The sequence below is a fragment of the Pongo abelii genome, chromosome 23, assembly GCF_028885655.2.
Source record: "Pongo abelii isolate AG06213 chromosome 23, NHGRI_mPonAbe1-v2.0_pri, whole genome shotgun sequence".
NCBI classification, from domain to species: domain Eukaryota; kingdom Metazoa; phylum Chordata; class Mammalia; order Primates; family Hominidae; genus Pongo; species Pongo abelii.
The window spans coordinates 47,259,530-47,283,623 of NC_085929.1; the positions used below are offsets into that span (position 1 = coordinate 47,259,530).

At 40.6% G+C, this 24,094-nt stretch overlaps 1 protein-coding gene across 2 annotated transcripts in view; it reads right to left on the reverse strand.

Moving 5' to 3' along the window:
- Positions 1-24,094, reverse strand: part of SLC25A17 (solute carrier family 25 member 17) — a 53,539-nt gene that overhangs the window by 24,186 nt on the left and 5,259 nt on the right. The window contains exons 2-4 of one of the 2 annotated variants that reach the window (XM_002831176.6): positions 8,299-8,359; positions 3,806-3,872; positions 1,807-1,958 (exon numbers count right to left, since the gene is read on the reverse strand). In XM_002831176.6, the coding sequence (XP_002831222.1) occupies positions 1,807-1,958; positions 3,806-3,872; positions 8,299-8,359 (280 nt within the window). Of the gene's footprint in view, positions 1-1,806; positions 1,959-3,805; positions 3,873-6,562; positions 6,582-8,298; positions 8,360-24,094 lie in introns of those variants that run through there. The other variant, XM_054543512.2, reaches the window with a different exon arrangement.

Genomic DNA, 24,094 nt, shown 5'->3' on the forward strand with positions numbered 1-24,094 from the left:
ACATATAGTCCATGAATTAGAAGTTTCATGGAAAGTTATATGAGTTAGTCTCTGTAAGTTATAATCTTTCAAATGCAAATACATATAAACTAATCTAAAATGATTAAAATCAAGGTATTACAAATAACTGGCCTCAAGTATAGAACATCCCACTAGATTGCCATTTGTTGTAATTTATGTAAAAAACAAGTCTTTTTCTTACAGGAACTATTCTAATTTTTTTCCCCAAGTGAACAAATCTCAAACTTGAGGTCTTTGAGTTGTGATACTCTTTGAAAACTACTCTCCTAGAAAGGCTGCAAAACTGCGCAAAGTGGGTTCATGAGGAAGACCTCAAAGGGAAGATCAGACTAGTGCAATAGTTCAGGTGAGCAATGATAAGGTTTGATTTGGGGAAATGGCTATGGATATGGAGAAGAGGAAATGGATCCAAGAGATAGTGAGGAGACAGACCAGTGGTTCTTGATGGCCAAGCAGATGTGGAGGGTGGGAAGGCACGAAGAGCCTGTGATGACTCCTAGACTTCTATCCTGAGTTATTTATCCAAAATTCAACCTCTCTCCCCTTCTCTCTAAGCACATGGCTGGTTCCTCTGGCCAGCAGCCTCCATCCTGAAGCTATCTAGGAGCCCACCAATAGTAACTTTATTAGCCTAAACTCAGGGATAGTTCAAAGGGGCTCATTAGGAATAACAAAAGATACTACCACTCAGGAAATTCCAGTGGTTTTAGGAACTGTGCCAGCAACCATGGACAAAGGCCACATACATCTTTTATTATACCACATACAGAAATCCTACAACTTCAAAGCAAAAAAATGTAATAACCCGATTAAAAAATGGACAAAGAACCAGAACAGACATTTCTGCAAAGATAATATACAAATGGCCAACAAACATATGAAAAGTTTCATATCAGAGAAATGCAAAAAAAAAAAAAGTTTCATTTCATCAGAGAAATGCAAATCAAAGCCACAGTGAGATATCACCTCATACCCATTAGGATGGCTACTATCATAAAACAGAAAGTAAGTGTTAGTGGAAAAATGGGAACTTCTGTGTACTGTTGGTGGGATTATAAATGTTACAGTGTTATGGAAAACAGTATGGAGGTTCCTGAGAAAACTGAACAGAATTCCAAATGATCCAGCAATCCCACTTCTGGGTATATATCCAGAAGAATGGAAAGCAGGCTCTCAAAGAGAGAGCTACACACCCATTTTCATAGCACTATTCACAACAGCCAAAAGATGGAAGCAACTTAAGTGCCCATTAACAGATGAATGGATAAACAGAATGTGATATATACATATAATGGAATATTATTCAGTCATAAAAAAGTAAGGAAGTCATGTCACATGCTATATGGCATGGATGAAAGTCAAAGACATTATACTAAGTGAATTAAGCCAGTCACAAAAAAAACAAGTAGTGTATGATTCGACTTATATCAAGTATCTAAAGCAGTCAAATTCTTAGAAACTGAAAGTAGAATGGTGGTTACTAGGGGCTCAGGGAAAGGGAAAAGGGGAGTTTAATGAGAATAGAATCAGGTCTGCAATATGCAAAAGTACTGGAGATTTGTTTCACAACATTGTGAACATGTTTAACACTACTGACCTTACACTTAAAATTAACATGGTAAATTTTATGTCACATATTTTTTAACACAATTAAAAAAAAAAAAACCAAGTTTGGAAAACTGGCTATATTCTTTGTAAGCATTACTTTGGGCTAAATAACCTCTTAGAGGATATAAAACCACAAGATAAATATAAAAACATTTTATACCCAGAAAACCTTGTTACCTGCAACAAACCCAACTACCAGATCTTTTCCAGTGGTAGAACGTTGACCTTTGACCCAGAGTGCTTTGAGGCTATTAAAAGTGTAGAAATAGACAAAATTGGAGCAGCAGAGACTGGAAATCACTGGAAACCACCCTCGATATGGTGCCAGGCTAGGGGAAAAACACAATAAGCAAAGTAAAGGTCATGGACAAATTAGAAATTGGCAGAGAAATCCTAGGAAAGGCTGACCATCATTCACATGGTCTCAAGCTTCACTCCTACATGAATACAAGGGACTCCAAACTGTACACACACCTCACATTCTGAAGGATGTCCAAATCAAGAAATCTATTCTAGCACTAATGATACCAAAGAAACAACACAAAGTCTGATTGATTTATTAATTCCCTCCCTTAATTTTCTTTAGTAACATTGGTATATAAAATTAGAGACAACTTCCTCATGGCTGTTAGTTAATAGAGTACCATTCATGTTTTATTACAGGGCAAGAACAGTTAAAATGAAGTAATTATAGGAAATAAGTACCAAAAAAAAAAAAAAAAAAAGATGGGGGAATTCACAAGGGCACAGGAGCTCACAGGAGCTCCTACAGGCCAAATCTGGGGCAATTTGAATACCAAAATAATTAAGTACAGTAATCAATTGTAAACCACTGAAAAATAGACATTTCTGAGCCCATACCAATAATAAGTAGATAAATAAATGAAGGAGAAGGGGAGGTCCTGCTTATAGCAGAATGCCAACACGGGTAAAATTTCCACTGTGGAGGCAATGCTGGAGTTGGAAAGTCGTCATTTTGCAACTTCGTGGTAAATTTAGGGGAGAAATGTTGATAAAGCACAGGATATTTGTATTGTTTTGAAGTATCTCCACATAGACTGCTTATAGTTGCAAGGGAAGAAAAAAGTAATTGCACAGTGGCTAAATCAAATTTAAGAAATCATAATTAGCCAACCAAAGGCAGGCAGACAATATGTGAGTCAAGATGTGATACCTTGAGAAGGACACAATATCACCTGTGCATTATTCAGGCCAATAATGTATAACCTCAATGGAATCATGAGGAAATGTGAGGCAAACTTAAAATGAGAAACATTCTTTTTTTTTTGAAACGGAGTTTCGTTCTTGTTGCCCAGGCTGGAGTGCAATGGCGCAATCTCGGCTCACCGCAACCTCCACCTCCTGGGTTCAAGTGATTCTCCTGCCTCAGCCTCCTTAGTAGCTGGGATTGTAGGCATGTGCTACCACGCCCGGCTAATTTTGTATTTTTAGTAAAGACGGGGTTTCTCCATGTTGGTCAGGCTGTCTTGAACTCCTGACCTCAGGTGATCCGCCCGCCTCAGCCTCCCAAAGTGCTAGGATTACAGGCGGACTGTATTGTTTAAAAGTGTCAATGTCATGGGGCTAAAAGGCTTTGATGTATGTAACTTACTCTCAAATAATTCAGAGGAAATTTGTGTGTGGTGTGTGTAAAGAGAAAAGGGAGGTGGCAGAGAGACAGCATGAGCAAAAATAGTAAAACAAACAGGAAAAGATGTTAACAGATGAATCTGGGTAAAGTATATACTTGTCTTCCTTGTACTAGGTTTAGTTTTGCAAATTTTTGTAAATTTAAAATTATTTCCAATAAAAAGCTAAAAAAAGAAGTACATAATCTGTCTTAATGCACCTGACAGGAATGAACTAAACAACTATTATTTTTTTTTCAGTTTACTGTATATGAAACAATGCATTTTAGTTTCATGGAAGACTCCATGATCAAGAATCAAATGGCTTAAGATAAGCATTGTACAAAAATAAATAAATAAAAAGAATCAAATGCCTCACTACAGATCTTTAAGAAACTGAAAACAATTATGTACTTATAAATCAGGCAATTACAAATTCACAACATTATAGTGCTATGAGAAAGACAGAAAGTAAGCATAACTCTACTGGAAGCACAGGAATCTCCTAACAAGTTGCTTTAACGAAGGTGAAATGAGGTAGTACTCACAGTCCTTCTTCTTTAATGATCTCCAGGAGCACCATGTGTGTAGTTTTGGATTTTCTTTTCTCATCAACTACAAGACCAAACAGTGCATGTTTATTTTATTTATTAATTTAAAAAAAAATTTTTTTTTGAGACAGAGTCTCACTCTGTTGCCCAGGCTGGAGTGCAGTGGCATGATCTCAGCTCACCGCAACCTCCACCTCCTGGGTTCTAGCGATTGTCCTGTCGCAGCCTCCCAAGTAGCTGGGATTACAGGTGCACACCACCATGCCCAGCTAATTTTTGTATTTTAGTAGAGGTGGGGTTTCGCAATTTTGGCCAGGCTGGTCTTGAACTCCTGACCTCAAGTGATCTGCCCACCTCGGCCTCCCAAAGTGCTGGGATTATAGGCATGAGCCACTGTGCCCCGCCTATTTTTAATAGTTTTAGAGACGGAGTCTCACTATGTTGCCCAGGCTGGTCTCAAACTTGTGGGTTCAAGGGATCCTCATGCCTCAGCCTCCCAAAGTGTTGGGATTACAGGCGTGAGCCACCATACCTGGCCTGTGTCTGTTTAAACTAAATCCTTTGAGAATTATAATTGTCAACATCAGCAAGTTTCACTGAAATGCCATTTACCTCACCTTTGAGTTCCCTAGGTTGCCCCAGAACTAAATGATGCCCCTGTGACCATGTGCTAAATTCCCACTGCAGATCCCTTCCCCTTCATCTGTTACTCATGAACCATAAAGCAGTCTAATTTAATTCCTAATTTCCAAAGGAAAAGACATGACAGAAAACATTTCTTTCTTTTTTTGAGACGGAGTCTCACTCTGTCACCCAGGCTGGAGTGTGCAGTGGCGTGATCTCGGCTCACTGCAAGCTCCACCTCCCAGGTTCACGCCATTGTCCTGCCTCAGCCACCGGAGTAGCTGGGACTACAGGCACCCGCCACCATGCCCGGCTAATTTTTTGTTTTTGTAGTAGAGATGGGGTTTCACTGTGTTAGCCAGGATGGTCTTGATCTCCTGACCCCGTGATCCGCCTGTCTCGGCCTCCCAAAGTGCTGGAATTACAGGTGTGAGCCACCGCGCCCAGCCTAATTTATTTCTTATATTTTATAAAGCTCTCTTGTTTTATTCAATTAATGTATATATTTTCTCATTTCAGCATCTTATAAAGCAGACAGGAAATAAATTACTATCTACCTTTTACAGGAGAGGCTATAGACACAAAAGCTGGAAGGACAGATGTGGTCGGCCGCAAAGCCAGTATTAACATTCAAGTTTCTTTTTTCTTTTTTTTTGAGTCAGAGTCTCATTTTGTCGCTCAGGCTGGAGTGCAGTGGTGCGGTCTCGGCTCACTGCAACCTCTGCCTTCTGGGTTCAAGCAATTCTCCTGCCTTAGCCTCCTGAGTAGCTGGGATTACAGGCTCCTGCCACCATGCCCAGCTAATTTTTTATATTTTTAGTAGAGGCAGAGTTTTACCATGTTGGCCAGGCTGGTCTCAAACTCCTGACCTCAGGTGATCTGCCCGCCTTGGCCTCCCAAAGTGCTGGGATTACAGGTGTCAGCCACCACACCCGGCCTAAAATTCAAGTTCCTTAAAGGGTTTTAGCCTTGCGTTCTGTCTCCTAATCTAAAAAATAAAGTCTCAAAATGACGAGGACTGTGTTTTTCCTGGCATTCTCACCGAAAACAAAACTCACCTCAATTAACTTCAAATTTCCTACCCATACCTGAAAAGTAATTTTAGAACATAAAATACGCAAATTAACCAATTTCCTAAGAATTAAAATTGGTACCAGTATGGCTTGTGGGATGGCAAACTGGCAAACTCCTATAGAAGGCAATCTGAGGCTGGGCGTGGTGGCTCACGCCTGTAATCCCAGCACTTTGGGAGGCCGAGGCAGGTGGATCACCTGAGGTCAGGAGTTCGAGATCAGCCTGGCCAACGTGGCGAAACCCCGTCTCTACTAAAAATACAAAAATTAGCTGGGCATGGTGGTGCATGCCTGTAATCCCAGCTACTCGGGAGGCTGAGACAGAAGAATCACGTGAATCCAGGCCGAGATTGTGCCACTGCACTCCAACCTGGATGAGAGAGACTCTGTCTCAAAAAAAAAAAAGAAGGCAATCTGGCAATAACCATCAAAATTACAAATACAATTACCCTTTAATGCAGTAATCCTATATCTGGGAATTTATCCCATAGAATTCACATAAACAACACAGCATAGGAACAAATCTATTCTTACATCATTTCTGTAATAACAAAAGGGTGGAAACAACCCCAGAATCTACAACAGGGGAAGGGTGATACAGGTTATGGTGCATTCACACCATGGAATGGAACACTCCACGGCGGTAAGACACACAAAGATGCTCCCAACGCGCTGATTCGGAAGGCATCTAAAACATACTGTTAAGTGAAAAGTTCAAAGTACAGGACAGCATGTAAAGTATGCTTTTTGTGTAAAAAAGGGAGAGAAAAAAAAGTAAAAAAGGGAGAAAATTAAGACTATATATTCTTATTCGCTTGTTATTCCATAAAGAAAGTCTGCAAGGCTATTCAAGAAACTGATAAACATGTTACCTGCAGTGAAGAGGAAAGGGAGACAGGGCAGACTAAGAGCGAGCATTTTCACTGCACTGTATACCTTTTTATATATTTTGCCTGTTGAATCATGTAAAATTATTTATCCAAAAACTATAAAATTAACCAAAAATAGTAGGCATAAAGGGTTTAACCTTTGAATTACTATTCAAAGCTAATCTTACTCATCTCTTCATGCAAGTTCTGGCATAGGTTTACAATTTCAACTTGAACAAATCTGAGGAAAAAACAAGCAAGAATCACAGTGAGTTGTAGAGTCCCATAAAGCTGCAAAGGCAGATTAGGACTACATGCCTACATTAGCAATGGCATTGAGTATGTGGCTCCAGTATGTTCCTATTCTGCCTCTTCTTTTGAGACCATCTAACTCCCTCAAAAAACTCTCCACTGTGTGCCTTAAAAAAGTCATATGGCTTCTTAGAAAAGGATTGTAACAATTCAAAATTATTAATGCAAGCCCACTCAGGTTCTTAGATTAGAAAATGGCTAAGGCTATGACTCATCCAGGAATGACTCTCTGTTAATTAGGAAACATGATATCTTCTAGAAAGAAAAGGAAAATAAACCTTAAAAATAAAAAATAAAATAGGAAACAACGATGACCAGTATTTAAAGTCAATGGTGGATCTCTATAGTATCATAAATCATTGATTAATTCAGAAATCACTAGACTGGGGTGAAGGCCGAGGTGCGCCAGGCCTGTATGCCCGGCCAGCCCTTCCTCCGCAGCCAACGAATGCACATGGGTTTTTCTTGCTGTGGCCACAAGGACATCTGATAAAGCCTTTGCCCCATGGGCACCTCTGGCTTTCCCGCCCTGACCTGGAACCTCTGCAAGGGCTGTAGAGTAAGCACTGCCTCTGCACCCCGGGAGGAGCAGCGGTCCTGAGCGTCTCAGATCTGCATAGAAGAGGGCACTGCCCATTCTCATTTCCAGGCTAAAGTCACCCCAGAGTGTGGCTTCACAGGGTGTGTGGAGAAAACCGCAAGCAGCTCATCTAAGGAATGAGTTTGAAAGCCTCCCGCTCGGCTCTGATGGAAATACACCTGTTCTGGAAATTTGAAGGGGCTGTTGATGTGGCCTTGATCTTTGCCTGTCTTGTCATCAGTTGTCAGCAACAACTGGGCAAAAAGCTCTGGAAAAGGTCTGGAAGCAAATTGAGTCCACAGAGCTACAGTCCACCCTTTACCCTGGGTCTTAGAGAACTCATCTCAGACAGAGAAAGTAACATGGCCTGATGTGCACCATTGGTTCCTCGGAGCCTTTTCTCCATCTGCCTCTTTCAGATCATTGATGGGCAGAAAAAAACTGAAATCTTCCTTCCCCACTGTAATCTGGAGCAGGAAGTCAAGGGGCCTCTAGAGTGGGAAAGGGGGTGGCAACTTTAGGCCCCAGTCTACCAGGTATCTATCTTCTCCCTCTTTTACAACTTACTTCAAACTTCTGGGATACAGTTTCAGCTGAAAAGTTTATTTTCTCAGTCAAAACTTGTTCCCCCTTAACCCTATCCCCCCTAGAAAAATAAAAGCACACATACATTTAAAAAAAAAAAAAAAAAAAGAGGCTGGGTATGGTGGCTCATGCCTGTAATCCCAGCACTTTGGGAGGCCAAGGCAGGACATCACCTGAGATCAGGAGTTCAAGACCAGCCTGGCCAATATGGTGAAACCCAGTCTCTACTAAAAAAAAGAGGTTCCTGTAATCCCAGCTACTTGGGAGGTGGAGGCAGGAGAATCACTTGAACCCGGGAGGCGAAGGTTGCAGTGAGCCGAGATCATGCCATTGCACTCCAGCCTGGGCTACAAAAGCGAAATTCCGTCTCAAAAAAAAAAAAAAGAAATTACTAGAGAAATGTTTGCTTCCTGACACCATATGAATAGGAATATGATTTCTACTTACCCTGAAGTCGAAGTCTAGCTGTATCCAGGGGAAAAAACACTGTCATTGCTGTCACGCTTCCCTGAAAAGTTTGAAAAAGGCCATTACAGCATCACAAACATAGTAAGTCACAACTTTTTTTTTTTGAGACAGGATCTTGCTCTGTCATCTAGGTTGGAGTGCAGTGGCGTGGTTGTGGTTTATGGCAGCCTTGAACTCTTGGGCTCAAGTGATCCTCCCACCTCAGCTTCTCAAGTAGTTGGGGTTACAAGCACATACCCTCCAGGTGTATATCACCATGTCTGGCTAATTTTTAAATTTTTCTGTAAAGATGGGGGTCTCACTTTGTTGCCCAGGCTGGGAGTCACAATTTTTTTTTTTTTTTGAGATGGAGTCTTGCTCTGTTGCCCAGGCTAGAGTGCAGTGGCACCATCTCAACTCACTGCAACCTCCGCCTCCCAGGTCCAAGCGATTCTCCTGCCTCAGCCTCCTGAGTAGCTGGGATTACAAGTGCCTGCCACCACGCCCGACTATTTTTTGTATTTTTAGTAGAGACGGGGTTTCACCATGTTAGCCAGGATGGTCTCGATCTCCTAATCTCGTGATCCACCCGCCTCAGGCCTCCCAAAGTGCTGGGATTACAGGCGTGAGCCACTGTGCCTGGCCGGGAGTCACAACTTTTAAATGAACAAAAGTTTATTATTAGCAATCGATCAAATCAGATTTTCAGTGAACAAATACATACAATATTTTAATCTATTAGGATTAGCAATGTTCAAGCTTCTACTATGCTTTAGTAGAAGTATTTAATTTTTCAGAAGAAAACTCCTCTTTCTGTCTCTCTCAGACACTGAAAAAGAAAATGTATTTCCCTGCATATGACAAACTTAGGGGTTTGCAACCTAGGACACATGTCAAAGATAGCAGGCAAATGGATTTTTAACCTTCTACAGGTCAGTTTCTGCTATCATGAGCACTCCCTGATAACGCCCAAAACCAAAATACCCGGTAATTAAACAGATACATACTTTTATTCTGTGCTTAATACATTCACCACAAAGTGAAAGGACATGTAAGAATCATATTGTCTTTGAAACAGTAGTAGTTCGCTTGTGTTTTAAATTAAATAGGAACAATCTCTTTGCTAATAATTCTTTAAGCTCATCCAAGATAACACAATGACACAAATTATCAATGAAAAAAACAAGCAAACAACAGTCTTTCCACTCATAAGGTCCTATATAAAAACCACAAGCATATATTTAGGGATGAAACTATATGCATGAAACTTCCATTTTGGTTTATGGTTCTCAATCCAGATGCATACCCACTGGTATAGATTTGCAGGCATAAAATCAAGTTTCAGACTGCTGATCTAATAATGGTTACAAAAAAATTAACTAATTAATTAGTTAATTATTTTAGAGACAGTGTCTTGCTATGTCATCTAGGTTCCAGTGCAGTGGCGAGATCATAGTTCACTGTAACCTTGAACTCCTGGGCTCAAGCAATTTTCCTGCCTTAGCATTCCAAGTATTTAGGACTACAGATGTGTGTCACCACACCCAGCTAATTTTATTTTTTGTAAAGACAGAGTCTCACTATATTTACCCAAGCTGACCTCATACTCCTGGCCTCAAGTGATTCTCTGGCCTCAACCTCCCAAAGTGCAGTAGTACCAGGTGTGAGCCACTGCACCTGGCTTCATACAGTATTTTAATCATGAGGTAGAGGTTGCAGTGAGCCAAGATTGTGCCACTGCACTCCAGCCTGGGTGACAAAGCGAGACTCTGCCTCAAAAAAAAAAAAAAAAAAAAATTGAATAAAGGCCAGGCATGATGGCTCATGCCTGTAATCAATTCCAGCACTTTGGGAGGCCAAGGTGGGCAGATCATGAGGTCAGCAGTTTGAGACCAGCCTGACCAACATGGTGAAATCCCCTCCCTACTAAAAATGCAAAAAAAATTAGCTGGGCCTGGTGGCACATGCCTGTAATCCTAGCTACTCGGGAAGCTGAGGCAGAGGAATTGCTTGAACCAGGGAGATGGAGGTTGCAGTGAGCCGAGATCATGCCACTGCACTCCATCCTGGGCAAAAGAGACTCTCTCTCAAAAAAGAAAAAAGAAAAAAAATATATATATATATATATCATGATAAATAACTAGGAACTAGGTCAACTTAAAGATAAATAAGAAAATTTGGTAGGCCTATTATCAATTTAAATAGGTCAGCCTCCATGACAAGGGAGAATATTCTAATATTTGTATTCTTCAAAACACATATTAAATGTTACCTCTCCCCACCTATCAGCTTACAATTGGTTGTTCAGTCCTCTAGGTTGCCATGAGCACTTATTTATGGCTCTTTCAACACATATACTACAGTGAAATCCAACTCTTCTGCTAATTTGTGAGAGTATTCTTTCTATATCTGTGCACATCCTAGATTCTCAATTAAACATTTATTCAATTCACTGTACTTTCACTTATTTATGCTTTTTTGATGACCCCAACATAAATGTTCTTTTCTAGTCATGATAAATGATTAAATGATATTCAATGTTTCAAGAAATGATACTCAACGACTAAATGATATTCAATGTCTCACAAAACACTGAACCCACAAGGCTTTACAAATCCTACAAATCCATGCATCCAGCATCCTTGCTCATCTTCAGGAGGCAATTTCCAAGAAAAATGGGAGCTGGAAAGTTAGAGAAAGCTTATTAAGTTTATTAAGGCTCTGGCATTTGTTTTCTATTGCATGGTACTGTATTTCTTTTCTTTTCTTTTTTTAAGACGGAGTCGTGCTCTTGTTGCCCAGACTGGAGGGCAATGGCGGGATTTTGGCTCACTGCAACCTCCACCTCTTGGGTTCAAGCGATTCTCCTGTCTCAGTCTCCCGAGTAGCTGGGATTAAGGGCGCCCGCCACCATGCCCAGCTAATTTTTTGTATTTTTAGTGGAGACAGGGTTTCATCATGTTGGCCAGGCTGGTCTCGAACTCCCGACCTCAGGTGATCTACCCGCCTCGGCCTCCCAAAGTGTTGGGATTACAGGCATGAGTCACCACACCCAGCCAGTACTGCATTTCTTTGAAGGGTACTGCATAGACAGGGCATCTCCAGACAGAAAAAGTCTAGCCTGGAAGCTACCTCTTCAAACACTGGGTCATCCTCATCCCTCTTTTCTGCCAGCTTTAAATAGATACTTGAAGGTTCCTAAACATAAAAGTCCTTGCCTACCTACCTGGATATCTTGAAGTGAAACACCAAGATAAAGAGAACAGTCAGCCCAAAGAGCTCATTGGTCTATTACTACCTCAAGAACTGGCATATGAAAATTCAAATCAGGCCAGGCACATTGGCTCACGCCTGTAATCCCAGCACTTTGGGAAGCCGAGGCAGATGGATCACGTGAGGTCAGGAGTTCGAGACCAGCCTGGCCAACATGGTGAAACCCCCCCTCTACTAAAAATACAAAAATTAGCCAGGCGTGGTGGTGGGTGCCTGTAATCCCAGCTACTTGGGAGGCTGAGGCAAGAGAATCACTTGAACCCGGGAGGCAGAGGTTGCAGTGAGCCAAGATCGTCCCACTGCACTCCAGCCTGTGCAACAAGAGGGAAACTCCTTCTCAAAAAAAAAGAAAAAAAGAAAATTCAAATGAGTAACACCAAGTAACAGCTTTATAAATTTAGTAGTACTGGAAAGACTGGATCAAGAGGGTTAGCTGAAAACCCACCACTGCCTCCTCCCTACTCCAATGATTAATAATGAGAACATATTTATATATAAAAGGACTATATAGAAAAACAAACAGGGTTCTAATTGGTAGATGAGAATTAAAAGAATACCACAGTGAGACATTTTAAAATTTATTTATTTATAAGTGCCATGTAATAATTGTACATGTTTATGGGATGCAGTGTAGTGTTTCAATGCATGTACACACTGTATAATGATCAAACTGGGGTAATTACCACACCCATTACTTTAAACATCATTTCTTTGTGGTGATAACATTGGAAATCTTCACTTCTAGCTATCCCGAAATACGCACAACATTGTTATTTGCTATCGTCACCATAGTTTGTAATAGAACACCAGAACTTATTCACGTCTAACTTTTTCTTTTTTTTAAAGAGATGGGGTCTCCCTGTGTTGCCCAAGTTGGCCTTGAACTCCTGGGTTCAGGCAATCCTCCTGCCTCAGATTCCCGAGTAGCTGGAACTGCAGCCCTGTGCCACCACAGTACCTGGCTTAAATGAAACTTTGTACCCTTTAACTAACCTCTCCTGGTCTCCCTCTCCTTCCTACCATCTCTAGCCTCTGGTAACCACTATTCTACTCTCTACTTCTATAAAATCAACTTTTTTAGATTCTACTTATGAGTAAGATCATGTGGTGTTTGTTCTTCTGTGCCTGGCTTACTTCACTTAACATAATATTTATTGTCCAGGTTCATCCATGTTACCACAAATGGCAGGATTTCATTCTGTTTTACAGCTGAATAAAATTCCCATTGGTATATTTACATTTTTCTTATCCATTCATCTGTAGATAAGCATTGATTCCACATTTTTTCTATTGTAAACAGCACTGCAATTAACACAGATATGCAGAGGTCTCCTTGACACGCTGATTTCATTTCCTTTGGATATATACCCAGTAATGGGATTGCTGGATCATATGGTAGTTCTATTTTTAATTTTTTGAGGAACCTCCATACTGTTTCCATAATGGCTGTACCAATTTACATTCCCATCAACAGTGTGCAAGAGTTCCCTTTTCTCTGTATCCTCACTAGCATTTGCTAGTTTTTGGCTTTTTTTTTTTTTAATGGCTAAGTTGGAAAGTGGCTCACTGTATGCTACACATTTCCACTATGTCGGATCTCACTTCTAGTTTCCAGCTGAGCCATCTGAGGTGACTGGGCAAGTCCTTTCTCTGAATGTTTCATTTCCCATAAATGAGAAAATAGGTGGAGGGCCTTAGAGAGTTTTGATGTGAATAACGGCTATTAGATATCATCAAGAGCTTTTTCTCCAGACGACACTGACACAGGCACACTGGGTTCTGCTTTCCTTATATCCCCCTTCTGAGCCCAGGCCCTGTTCCTCTCCCTTTCAATCCAAATTCGGGCTCCAAAGGACTAGCAAAAGGAGTCCTTTTAATAATATCTAGTGCTCCTTTGTCCTGAAATCTGGCTAAGGGAGGATTTCAGGGCCTCAGCTGGTTGAGGAATGGTAGAGACAATCCATCCTTGCCCATCTACCCACCCAACCCCAGAGCAAGTGTGTACTTGGGGCTCGCTGGTACCTAGACGTGCAAGGTCGCTCTACCAGGGCCCTTGTGAAGGAATGGGATCCTTATTTTCTGTCTTTTTTATAATAGTCAATCTAATTGGGGTGAGGTGATATCCCACTGTGATTCTGACTGGCATTTCTCTAATGATTAGTGATGTTGAGCTTTTTTTTAAGTATCTCTTGGCCAATTCTATGTCTTCTTTTGAGAAATGTCTATTCAGATCTTTCATTTTTTAATTATTTGCTTGGTTTTTGTTTGTTTTTGCTATTGAGTTGTGTGAGTTGCTTGTATATTCTGGATATTAACCTCTTGTCAGATGCATAGTTTGCAAATAGTTTATCCTATTATATAGGTTGTCTCTTCATTCAGGCCAGCCCTTGTGCCCGGCCTGAAGTGTTTTATTGAGTGTGTGAGAAAAGGGTGGGATTATGGTTGACATGCAGGAGAGCCTCCGGGTCTGTGTCGATTGTGAGCATCATCTGTTGTCTTGTGAGGAAATGGCCCAAGGCCAGGTGCGGTGGCTCACCCCTGTAATCCCAGCACTTTGGGAGGTCAAGGCAGGCGGATCACTTAAGCCAGGAGTTTGAGACCAGCCTGGGCAACATAGCAAGACCCTGTCTCTATAAAAATAAACATAAAAAAGGTGGGGAAAGAAAGAGAAGGAAGGAAAGAAAGAAAGAAAGAAAAAGAAAATGGTTAAGAACTGCTGTTCTGAAGAAAGCACTATTGGCTGGGAGCAGTGGCTCATGCCTATAATCCTAGCACTTTGGGAGGGCAAGGCAGTAGATCACTTGAGGTCAAGAGTTCGAGACCAGCCTGGCTAAAACGGTGAAATCCTGTCTCTATTAAAAATACAAAAATTAGCTGGGAGTAGTGGCAAACGCCTGTAATCCCAGCTACTCGGGAGGCTGAGGCAGGAGAATCTCTTGAACCTGGGAGGCAGGAGAATCGCTTGAACCAGAGGTTGCAGTGAGCCAAGTTCGTGCTACTACACTCTAGCCTGGGCAACAGAGTGAGTGAGACTTCGTCTCAAAAAAAGATAGCAGAGGAATACAGAAGAGTAGTGGGAATGCTGCAATGTGATGAGGACTCAACCCAACATTCCTGGCTTTGAAGATGGGATAAAAAGCCACTAGCCAAGGAATGTGGCGGCCTCTAGAAGCTGGAAAACGCAAGGAAATGGATTATCCCCTAGAGCACACATGTCCAACCTTTTAGGGATAATTCTGGGACATACTGTAAGAAGAAGAATTGTCTTGGGCCACACGTAAAATATACTAACACTAAGAGAGCTGATGAGCTTAAAAAAAGGTCTGTGCATAATTTTTGTGATATCCGCCACACCAGATAAGCAAAAAAGTCCTCGCATTCAAACGGCTGGACATGGCTGCAGGCCTAGAGTCTCCAAAAAGGAATACAGCTCTGCTGACACTTTGATTTTAACTCTGTGAGACCTGCATCAGTCTGATCTACAGATCTACAAGACCTACAGAAAATAAATTTGTGTTATTTTAAGCCACTAAGTCTGTGGTCATTTGTTACAGCAGCAATAGAAAACTGATACAACAGGATTACTATTATACAAATTGTGGACACAAACACTGGTAAGCAGAAGGAAGCCCTGGGCCAGCTTTCAGGTTGACTGGCTGGGTGCTACAGTAATGCCAGACAGGCAGTACCAGTCCCAGCTAGTAACTGTGAGTACGGGAACCTGACTTGCCAAAGGTGACTTGGAGCACCCAGCTGGAACAGGAAATTCTGTGCCCAGAAAGCTAACCATTATCATATTTTGCCAGAAACCCATTCCACCTTTTTGCTACAATCCCTGGAGGCTGGAAGCAGTAAACAGATAGGCAGAGGCAGGGGGAAAGCTGTGAAGTGGGGAGGAAACTAAAAGCTGACCAGTTTTAACCAATTAAAGGAAAGGGTACACACACATACACACACAGGTATGGATTTCTTTTAGGCTTTGTTAGAAAACGTAAGTGTAAATGCGAGGGTTAAATATTTAAAGTTGAAATGTAGACTTCCATTTCCAGCAATATGGTAGCCTAGACAACGTGCTGCAAAATACCTAGAAATGTCGAATAAAATATATATAACAAATATCCTTTAAATGCTTAGCTGAGCTTGCAAGAAAGTAAGGGAAATCCATTGGGGCCAGAAAGAAGATTAAAAACCTACAGGGTTATGAAGACTCTTCTATTTTGTTTGTCTGAGGATTTTTTTTGCCAGTCTAATTGCTCAAGGGGCTTTAAAAAAAGGTGGAATTAACATATTATAAAATTAACCATTTTAAAGTATTCCATTCTATATATTCATAATATTATTCAACCACCACCAAAGTTCCAAAATATTTTCATCATCCCAAAGAAAATCTCATACCCATTAAGCAAGTACTTCCCATTTCCCCCTTCACTCAGTTCCTGGCAGCCACTAATCAGCTTTCTGTCTCTATTCTGGATATTTACTCTGAGGGAAATCATGTAACCTGTGACTTTTTGCTACCAGCTTTTCTTTTCTTGTCTTAGAGATGGGGTCTTGCTATGTTGCCCAGGCTGGAGTGCCGTCTGTACCTATTCATAGGCACAATCATGGTACACTACAGCCTTGAACTCCTGGCTCAAGTGATCCTTCTGCCTCACTCTCCCAAGTAGCTATGACTACTGATGATTGCCACCATGCCCGGCCATGGCTTCTTTACACTTATCATGCTTTCAAGGTTCACCCATCTTGTAGCACATACAAATTCTTCATTCCTTTTTATAGCTGAGTGTTCCATTGTGTGTATATGCCACATTTTATCTATTTAAAATGTTTTGGAATGAGATAGAGGTGGTGGTTATACAACATTGTGAATGTATTAAATACCACCGAACTATACTTGAAATAATTTTATGTTGTATGAATTATATCTCAATTAAAAAAAATTAATCCTCACAACAATCCAATGAAGCGGGCACTGTCATTCTCTTTATTTTACAGATGAGGAAGCAGATGCCAAAAGGTACAGCAATGTTCCCAAAGTCAGATAGTTTGTGATAGAATCAGTATTTGAACATATGCAGCCTGACTACAGAGCTCACACTCTTACTATAATTAAAACTTTTTAAAAATTACTAATATAGAAATAAAAATTAGAGGCCAGGTGCGGTGGCTCATGCCTGTAATCCCACCACTTTGGGAGGCTCAGTTGGGCGGATCACAAGGTCAGGAGATCGAGACCATCTTGGCTAACACAGTGAAACCCCTTCTCTACTAAAAACACAAAAAATTAGCCGGGTGTGGCAGCATGTGCCTGTAGTCCCAGCTACTCAGGAGGCTGAGGCAAGAGAATGGCGCGAAACCGGGAGGCGGAACTTGCAGTGAGCCGAGATCGTGCCACTGCACTCCAGCCTGTGTGACAGAGCAAGACTGCGTCTCAAATAATAATAATAATAATAATAATAATAATAATAATAATAATGTACTCCAAATGCTAAAGGTAAATTTGGAACACAGCATTCTATACCTCAGGGACTTGCTATATTTGTCTCCTAGCCAAGCAAACACAAAGATGACAGTTTTTAAAGGAACTGTTACCTAAAGCAAAATATTTGTTATATATGTGAGTCTTATGCCAAGCTGTATAAGCACATAACTTTTCAGAATTTGAATTTAATTTATCTTAACATAAATACTCATTTTTTTCCCCTGAGGACTGTCTGTTCACTTACATAAAATTAGAAGGCACAAAATACCGAGAAGATAACCACAATGTACAATACTGTCGTGCCAGAGAGGCATAAAATAAATCCATTATTTTGAGTCCCACAGAATTCTAACCATCTATCTGAGTGGGAGTTCTATCGCTGACAGCAATTACAATTTTAAAGAATCTATTTCCCAAGTGACACCCTTCTTTGTATCTCACTCAAAACATTTTTAATTACAACACTCTATCTTCCCACCCCCACAGCATTTAACCATTCAGTGTTGGGAGAATAAATGACTTCCTATACTTCCTATACTATATTGGCACTTGAAGCAGTGGAGTCCCTTCAGCTGAGAAGTGAGGAGACGGGGCAGGGTAGTTAAGGGGTCTGCCCAAAGCCAGAGTGGCAGAGGCAAGGTTACAACCAAGATCTCTGACTCCTACTCCTACTGTTTATGGTTCTCCTACCGAAGTTCTCAACCTTTTTTCAATCAAGACACACATGACGTTGACATTTTCTCTTCCACTTATAAAAGTGTACACAACACACACACATAAGATCTGGGAAAATCAAACAACTAATTCTTAAGAATGATTATATGGGGAGGGAGGGAATTAAGAGTGGTTTCTATTTCTCATGTTACGCCTCTCTGTACAATGTTTTTATAAAGACGCATGTGCTAAACATTTCAGTTTTGAAGTGGGTAAGAGGCAAATATTTTTTATAAAAGACATCAGAATACAAGACATAATACAGTCTTGTGATTCTCAAACTATAGTCTGGAGATCCCTAAAAGTCCCCAAATCCTTTCTAGGAGGCTTTGTAGGATTAAAAACCTTTTCATAAGAATCATTATGAAATAATAAGATGCTATTTGCCTTTCTCATTCTTATTCTCTCTCAGTGTGTAGCAAAATTTTCCAAAACCTACGCATAAATGTGTGATATTGCAACAGACTGAATTCAGAAGCAGATAAAAGGATCCAGCTATCTTCTATCAAGTCAAAGAGAGGTTTGCAAAACTATACATCAATGCCATTCATCTTATGACATTTTGGAAAATATGGTTTAAAAAATATAGCTTATGTATGTTAATACGTAATGGATGTATTTTACCTTTTTTTTTTTTTTGTAGAGGTGAGAGAACATTGGAATTATAGGTAGGAGCAACCACACCCAGCTAATGTATTTTTAATGATCTTTAACAAATTAATAAATATCTTGGCCGGGCTCAGTGGCTCATGCCTGTAATCCTAGCACTTTGGGAGGGCGAGGTAGGAAGACTGCTTGAGGCCAAGAGTTCAAGACCACCATGGCCAACAACATAGACCACATCTCTTTAAAAAAACAAACAAACAAAAAGGCTCACACCTGTAATCCCACTTTGGGAGGCTGAGGTGGGCGGATTGCTTGAGCCCAGGAGTTCGAGACCAGCCTGAGCAACATGGTGAAACATGTAGAAACCCAGTCTCTACAAAAAAATTAAAAAAAAAAAAAAAATTAGCCAGCGTGGTGGTGCACACCTGTAATCCCAGCTACTTGAGAACCTGAAATGGGAGAACTGCTTGAGCCTGGGCTGTTGGGGCTACAGTGAGCTGAGATTGTGCTACTGCACTCCAGCCTGGGTACAGAGTGAGACCCTGTCTCAAAAAAAAAAAACCAAAAAACAAAACCAAATATCTCAATGATTTCTCAGTTTTAATTTCTAACACAATAATATTGATTGTTATAACCACATAAGCAAGACTCTGGGGTTGGTGAAAATTTTTAGGAGTGTGAATGGGTCCTATGCCTATAGTTTGAACACAGGCCATTAACTACAAAAAAAATACATTATTAACAAACTTCATTATTATTTACTATCAATTCTAATACTCCTTTCAGCTAATCTTATCACACCAGGGTCACAGAAACAGAACCTGACATCATCACACTACCTCTGGGTTGGCCACTGTCCTTTCTAGGAAAACTCTACAAAAAGGTAAATACCTCTAGGAAGCTATATATTATATAGGATATTAATTATATCCTATCATTAATGTCTTACAGATGATCATTTATTAGGGTTTTTTTTTAAATGATGGGCTATGATATTATGATGCAAAATATATATTTGGTCCTTATCCTAGGCTCCCGACACAGAGTTCCTGGTAAAATTCTTGTAATTTCCTGAATGATAGGAATGTCTTTTGTTATAATAGTGTCTTAGTCCCTGGTTCCTGATACAAGAGCATCCAAGACCCTTGGAATCTCCAGAGTGCTAAGAGTGTCTTTTTGTATACTGGTGGTCCCTATCTTTTAGTGCATTAATTGCATCTTCAGCCGTATCTAATATGTTCAGAAATTTGTGCTTGAATTTGAACATATCACTAAGCTTCAACAATTAACATAAATTCATAGCTATGCATTAAATATTCTTTTTTTTTGAGACGGAGTTTCACTCTTGTTGCCCAGGCTGGAGTGCAATGGCGCAATCTCGGCTCGCTGCAACCTCCGCCTCCCGGGTTCAAGTGATTCTCCTGCCTCAGCCTCCTGAGTAGCTGGGATTACAGGCATGCGCCACTACGCCTGGCTAATTTTGAATTTTTAGTAGAGACGGGGTTTCTCCATGTTGGTCAGGCTGGCCTCAAACTCCCAACCTCAGGTGATCCGCCCACCTTGGCCTCCCAGAGTGCTAGGATTACAGGCGTGAGCCACTGTGCATTAAATATTCTAATTGTAAATTTTTAATCGATCAAAGCAAAGCATGCACATAGTTTTAAAAAATCCCATAGTATAAATGACAAAATAAAGCAGTTTTTGCCCCACTCCTCTCTATTTTATCCAATCTTCCTTCAGAGAGGCAATTAAATTCTAGTTGTTTGTTTTGGAATTTATACATCTCCATATAATAATATACTGATATCTTATTAATCGTTTTTAGACATTATTTACATTCTCTTATGGGGAATGAGAATTCAGCTCTCTTATACCACATTCCCTCTTTTTTTGTGGTTATTGTTTTGAGACAGGGTCTCACTCTATTGCCCTGGCTGGAGTGCAGTGGCACGATCTCAGCTCACCGCAGCCTCCACCTCTGGGTATCAAGCAATCCTCTCACCTCAGCCTCCCAGGTGGCTGGGACCACCGAAGTGAGCCACCACACCCAGCTAATTTTTGTATTTTTTGTAGAGACAGGGTTTAGCCATGTTGCCCAGGCTAGTCTCGAATCCCTCTCTTTATTCTCTCCATCCTTCTAATAGTTAAGATTTTTGCTTAAATCAATATTGGGTGTTCCCATGATTATCATGTATTAACTTTTATTTTTAATTTTTGTTTATTTTTTTTCTTTAGTAGAGACGGGGTTTCACTGTGTTGGTCGAGCTGGTCTCAAACCCCTGGCCTCAAGTGATCTACCCGTCTCAGACTCCTGAAATGCTGGGATTACAGGCATGAGCCACTGAGCCTGGCCAATGACTACTTTTAAATTGTAGTCATTTATTTTCTAGATTTTTTCTTTTTTTCTAGATTTTTTCTAGATTATTTTTTATTTCTAGATTATTTCTAGATTATTTTTTATTTCTAGATTTTTTTTTTTTTTTTTTTTGAGACAAGGTCTCATTCTGTCGCCCAGGCTGGAGTGCAGTGGTGCCATCGTGGCTCACTGCAACCTTGGCTTCCCAGACTCAAGTGATTTTCCAGCCTCAGACTCCTGAGTAGCTGAGACTACAGGTGTGAGCCAGCACAGTGCTGGCATTTGCTTCTGGTGAGGGCCTCAGGTGGCTTATGATCATGGTGGAAGGTGAAAGGGGAACAGGTATGTCACATGGTAAGAGAGGGAGTAAGAGAGAGAGGAGTGGGGACCAGGCTCTTTTAAATAACCAGCTCTCCCATGAACTAACAGTGAAAACTCACTCATCACCAAGGGGATGGCACCAAGCCATTTATGAGGGATCTGCCCCCATGACCCAAACACCTCCCACTAGGCCTCACCTCCAACACTGGGGGTCACATTTCAACATGAGATTTGGAGGGGTCAAACATCCAAACTATATCAGTCACATAAACAATTTTTAACCTAAGTTCCTGGGGATTTGGGAGTTCCTCTTTTTTGTGAACAATTCTACAACTGACACCTGGATTTATTTCTTTTTCTCTTTTTCTTTTTCTTTCTCTCTCTCTATTTCTTTTTAATTAATTTATTTATTTTTAGAGACGAGGTCTCACTACATTGCCCAGGCTGGTCTCAAACTCCTGGCCTCAAGTGTTCCGCCTGCCTCAGCCTCTCAAAGTGCTACGATTACAGGCGTGCCCAGACTGGCACCTGGATTTCTTAAGAATGCATTATCATCTACATTTCAGGCTACTTACTAAAAAAAAAAATAGATGGTTTATTCATTCTTGGCTGTATCTCTCCTGTAAAAGGGCAATAAATATCTAAAGTATACTTTTCAATTTGGCCAACACAATCCACACATGAAGTTGAGCTTACAGACAGAGTAAGAATGAAACACTGGGTAAATCTGGTCAAGACTTGGTCCCCCCAGCATGTGCAATCTTATGGGAATAATGGGAACATACATAAATACAGAAGCAAATTTTCATGCCTTTTAAGAATAAAACAATGATGTTTGGGTTGGTATACCAACCAAATCACCAAATGTGACTGACTGTTTCTAAAATGTTGATTCATCCTAGCAGGGTGAAAACTAGTGGGTGGGGGGAAAAAGACAATGCTAGCCCAAAATCAGTTTCCAGAGGGGTCCAGAAGTGGCTGAGTCACAGCAGCACCACTGAAATCAATGTATAGCCTCTCCTGATTTAGAACACTGCACTATAGAACAGAAAGATTATTTTAAAGCCGGGCACAGTGGCTCACACCTGTAATCCCAACACTTCAGGAGGTGGGAGAATGGCTTGAGCTCAGGAGATTGAGGCTGAGTGAGCTGTGATCATCCCACAACACTCCAGCCAGGGAAACAGAGTGAGACTTTGTCTCAAAATAAATAAATAAATAAAAATTTAAAAAAAATTTTAAAAACCACCTAAGATGTTTTCTATGGTTTGAGCTAATAAAATTCTAAAGATTAAAAGCCACTTACTATGGCTTTCATATTTAAAAATGTTGTTCACCTCATCAGAGTTAATGTAAGTCTTTTCCCTGGCATAACAATCAAGCTAACTCATACATACACAGACAGATAGGCAAGTTACACAAATGGCCTCATGGATGACACTCACGAGTGTTTAATGGAAAGAGCGTGGGCTTTGGGATAAAATCTAGGTTCAGGTCCCAAGTACAGTATATATTATACAAGTAATTTCAAATCTCTATGTCTCAATTTCCTCATTTGTAATTTTGAGACCAGTATCTGTCAAAGTTGCTATGAGAAGTTAGAATCAAATTATGGAAAGTAGCTGGGTGCGGTGGCTCACACCTGCAATCCCAGCACTTTGGGAGGCTGAGGTGGGTGGATCACTTGAGGTCAGGAGTTCGAGACCAGCCTGGCCAACAATGGTGAAACCTCATCTCTACTAAATATACAAAAATGAGCCAGGAGTGGTGGCACACACCTGTAGTCCCAGGTACTCTGGAGGATGTGGCAGGAGAATCACTTGAACCCGGGAGGCAGAGGTTGCAGTGAGCCAAGATCATGCCACTGCACTCCAGCCTGGGTGACAGAGCGAGACTCTGTATTAAAAAAAAAAAAATCGTCTCTATTAAAAATACAAAAAAATTAGCCGGGTGTGGTGGCAGGCATCTGTAGTCCCAGCCACTCGGGAGGCTGACGCAGGAGAATGGCGTGAACCCGGGAGGCGGAGCTTGCAGTGAGCCGAGATCATGCCACTGCACTCCAGCCTGGGCGACAGAGCAAGACTCCATCTCAAAAAAAAAAAAAAAAAAAAATTATGGAAAGCCCCTAGCATCATACCAGGCACACAGGTGGCACTCAACAATTGTTGGTTTCTACATGTCCTTTATAGCTATAGCATCTGTTAGTAGTAGAAGCCAGTATTAATTTGAGGTCCCTAAAATGAGTAATGTGTTCTCAAGTTCCTTCCAAAAGAGCAATTGCTATTTAGTAAAAAACAAACACCAACTGCTCTTTCAGAAGGAGTTTCAGAAAGGTAGAAGGGTCAACAGTATAGAATACTTACAAAGAAATGGAATCAATTAAGAATGCAAAAACAGTCAGTAGATGTATAGAGCACTCTTGACATAAGTGACTCCATCTTAGAAAAAGACTCCATCTTACATTTCAAAAAGCACTTTGACAACAGGGACCAGATGTTTTTCCAGATAAAGACACAACCAAGCATGCATGCTCTTCCACTATCAGTCCTCACCAGAAGACTCTGTGACCATAAAAAGAACAGGACTTAAAAAACTCAAAATGGTCTTAACAGACACTGACTTGCTGTCACTTGTTATAAATGCCTGATATCTGTGTCCAAAGGCTCTGCCCACATCAAGGATTCTTTCTTACAAGACCAACACACTGCCATGATGAAACCAGGATACTTGTCTATATCACTCTCCCTGGACTGGTCTACTTTGTCTACTTGTCTATATCACTCTCCCTGGACTGGTTAGGTAACCCTTTTTCCTAACTCTTTCCTTTTGATGTTCAATGTTACTTTGTTGCAGAATGTTTAATCTACATCATTTATGTATTAATTAGGTATACTATTATGTATGATTTACAATATTGACTACCTAGTGAATGAGAAGTACTAAAAAAAATTGCCTCCTTGAGAACTCCATGTAACTTGTGACTTTTGTAACTGAAATAACACAATAGAAGTCTGACATTGTGAAAAGACACAAATTGTGTGTAC